The following is a 3,890-nucleotide window of genomic DNA, read 5'->3' on the forward strand; positions in this document are numbered from 1 at the left end:
AAATCTGAATTTCTAGAGCAGGATTCAGGCTCAGGATACATGAGAATGTTTACCCCTGCATGCAGTGTTGTAAAGAGTGTCAGAAATAAAAAGAACCTCTGTGGAGACCATCTGGTACCCTCTATTATCAATGGAACTGCTTTTCCAGGTTAAACTGTAGAACTTTTTCAGTGACTGATGGGAAAAAAAGGCACTGTCTTGTCCTGAGCAATGAGGTTCATCTTCGGTAAATCAAGGCTTCAAAATGAAATTGGATAATTTGTCCAATTCTCTCCAGTTCTTTCCTTCTTTGTTATCTCCTTGCTTTTTTCTGTCTGTTGAGTGGTTTAATATACAGTAGGTAGAAACACATAGCCTGGAACATTCCAAGTGGGCAGTGAGGGTGAGCCACTGGAAAAAATTCTCTCCTCAGGAGCCTTCACTGCTAACCAGATGCCAAAGGTCTGGTCTCCCCTGTGGGTCTCCAAGTGATCCAGAAGCCTTAGTTCCTGGACCTTGACTTCACTGCACAAGGGCCACTCCCACTCCCTGACAGACTAGAAGGAAACACCTGAGCCATGTATTAGCTGGAGATCTGTGCAGCACCAACCAGTGCTTGACTCTGCCCCTGCCGGTTACTAGCTGTACTGAAAGAAACTCGTAGCCAGGAATGACATCCACATTCCCTTCTAGTAAATTATTAAAAGCATAGAGGCATATACCACTTTCAAAATATTTCTATCTCACATTAAAAAAATTGTCGTCCAGGGGAGCTATGTCATGTCTGAGATACCTTAACACCTCCCTTGTGTGCCTGTCAAGGAAGCCTAGAGTAGTATGTCACCAGAGAATGAACAGTAAGCAAGTACCTGTGGGTGATGACTAACCTTATTTGAGGAGAATGACCCTAAACAGAGTGCATCCAAGTGAAGGACTTTTCTGAGGATTCAGGGGCTGGTGTGTTTGAGCAGGGACTTGTTGCAAGAGCCTCAGTTCTCCCGTAAAGTGAGGATGATGATGTCCACCAGTTTATGGCACCTTTGTAGCATCCAATGAGGTGATGCATGCTAAGAGCTTGACACTGGGCCTGGCTTTCAGTTCAGGGCTCAATAAATGCATCTTTTCCTTGTTTCTCTAGCAGAGGTTCCAGCAAGCTTCATTCTGAAGTATTACTTTCTTTTCCTGACAACAGGGAGGAAAACAGAAACACAGGACACACGATGGGACTCGGCTTCCACAGGTCACCCCTGTTCAATCAGGATTCACTCAAACAGCAGAGCCTTAGCTGCCTGCAGGGAGTGGGGTGAGACGGGCAAGACTGGAGTCATCTGTAGAGAGTTTAAAATGGTTCAAGTCATAGGGTTCCCGCGCCTTCTACTGGTTCTTCAGACCAGATGGTGTAAATTAGTGTTACAAGAAGGATTTTGCTGTATGTTGTTACAAATGTGCTATTATGTTAATGCTATTTAAGTATACATATTTTTGTTGGGATTTGTATGTAAATATACATTTCCTTTTTAAATAAAAAAGAAAATTTAATACTCTTAAAGAATGCAATGTGCATTTAAAAAAAATGTTTAGGAGCCGGGGCCGTGCGTTCTGGGCTTGGAGCAGCCGCGTGGCCGCGTCTTCCGGGTTGGGCCGCGGCGAGTCGCCGAGCGCAGAGCCGCGCCGCCTCCTCATTCATTCCCGTGCACCATAAACGGCACAGGCGTCAAGATGTCCAACCGAGTGGTCTGCCGGGAAGCCGGTCACGCCGGGAGCTGGTACACGGCCTCAGGACCGCAGCTGAATGCACAGCTGAAAGGTTGGCTTTCACAAGTGCAGTCTACAAAAAAACCTGCTAGAGCCATTATTGCACCCCATGCAGGATATACATACTGTGGGTCTTGAGCTGCGCATGCTTACAAACAAGTAGACCCGTCTATTACCCGGAGAATTTTCATCCTTGGGCCCTCTCATCATGTGCCCCTCTCTCGCTGTGCACTTTCCAGCGTGGATATTTACAGGACACCTCTATATGACCTTCGTATTGACCAAAAGATTTACGGAGAACTATGGAAGACAGGAATGTTTGAACGCATGTCTCTGCAGACAGATGAAGATGAACACGGTATTGAAATGCATGTGCCTTATACTGCTAAAGCCATGGAAAGCCATAAGGATGAGTTTACCATTATTCCTGTACTGGTTGGAGCTCTGAGTGAGTCAAAAGAACAGGAGTTCGGAAAACTCTTCAGTAAATATCTAGCGGATCCTAGTAATCTCTTTGTGGTTTCCTCTGATTTCTGCCACTGGGGTCAAAGTTTCCGTTACAGTTACTATGATGAATCCCAGGGGGAGATTTATAGATCCATTGAACATCTAGATAAAATGGGTATGAGTATTATAGAACAATTAGAACCTGTATCTTTTAGCAATTACTTGAAGAAATACCATAATACTATATGTGGCAGACAGCCCATTGGGGTGTTAGTAAATGCTATCACAGAGCTCCAGAAGAATGGAATGAATATGAGCTTTTCCTTTTTGAATCATGCCCAATCAAGCCAGTGTAGAAACTGGCAAGACAGTTCAGTGAATTATGCGGCGGAAGCACTCACGGTCCACTGAAGCTCGAATCCTCAGGGATGCCACCTGACACTCTCATACTCTATCTGGGGTCCCAGCCTAGCCTTTACCAGACACTGGTCCTGGTTTGGGGGGGGATTCTGAAACCTCAAACTAATAGAACTTTCTTCTCTTCTTTTCTAGTAGGTGTAGTCCTTCCTTAATTTCAACTCATTAAAAAATGCTTTATGGTTTAGGGTAGTGGAAGGAAGGCTGGCTCAAAATATTTTGGTCAAAAAAAGATGACAGTGTAAAGCCCAGTTGTGGCAGGTCGCTTTTTGAAAGTAACTTTTAAACCATTTACCATATCCTAAATTTGCACTCTTTGCAGACTTGAGCACATATATTCTGCTTTCAGAATAGTTTTGCCAAATTGTACACAACAAACAAAAAAGGTGGAAGCTTTTTAATAAAGAAATTCCATTTATAAATGATCTATATTAGAATATAATAAATCTCCAGTTATAGTCAATGACTACCCGTGTTGTACAACAGATACTTTCTATTTTAGTTGCTAATAAAGGGCTACACAACTAAAAAAAAAAAAAAAAAGTTTAACATGATCTAAAGTTCCAAAACAAATGAGATATTTCAAACTGATTTGATAGATAATGAGTAATAATTGCTGCTTTATAAAAGTATATTGAGAATAATACAATTTTAGTATTGGAATGAAGTATTACAATCCTTTTTAAACTATTGGCTTTATTATTTTATGACACTTTTATAGTCAAAGCAAAAAGGAGCACAAAGTACAGAATTCCCAAAAGGAGGTAAAGACTCCCCAAACCTGAAATTTATTTATTAAAAATTGTGCATTTATTCTTATATGTTTATACTTCAGTGTTCTCCATTGGATGCAATACACCTATTAAGATGCTTTTTACACTGTTCAGAACAGTTTTTGAACTCCTCAATTTTGATGCCTTTTAGTGTTTCTGTCAATTTTTTTTCTCCTCTTCCATATCAGCAAAATATTTCTTTCCCTTTGAGGGCAAAAGTCATTTGGGTGAGATTGGGGAAATAGGGAGAGTGGGGTATGAAAGCCATGTGGTTTTGGTCAAAAACTGCTGAACACTGACCACAATGTGGAGGGTGTGCCCCTTTGTAATACAGACTTCCTCCTCTAGGTAAGTTGTTCTAGGAATTCATCTGCTTCAGTGTAGCAACTAGTACTTTCATGATACAAATGGAGTGACCACAGCATCCCCAGTGCTACTTCTTTCATATCTTAGTTTTTTATATGATTAGTAGCCAGCTAATATTGACATTCCTGTAATTTTCATTTCAGTGGTGACAAA

At 41.4% G+C, this 3,890-nt stretch overlaps 1 protein-coding gene across 1 annotated transcript; it reads left to right on the forward strand.

The window, feature by feature from the left end:
* The first annotated feature begins 1,688 nt into the window (after positions 1-1,688).
* LOC103272376 (protein MEMO1-like) lies at positions 1,689-2,656 on the forward strand. Its single transcript, XM_021718503.1, is given in 1 exon segment — positions 1,689-2,656. A coding segment is annotated over 1 exon segment (894 nt). The 5' UTR covers positions 1,689-1,698; the 3' UTR covers positions 2,593-2,656.
* Positions 2,657-3,890: the final 1,234 nt, after the last annotated feature.

The sequence above is a fragment of the Carlito syrichta genome, unplaced genomic scaffold (assembly GCF_000164805.1).
Source record: "Carlito syrichta isolate Samal-C Ts95f unplaced genomic scaffold, Tarsius_syrichta-2.0.1 Scaffold312348, whole genome shotgun sequence".
NCBI classification, from domain to species: domain Eukaryota; kingdom Metazoa; phylum Chordata; class Mammalia; order Primates; family Tarsiidae; genus Carlito; species Carlito syrichta.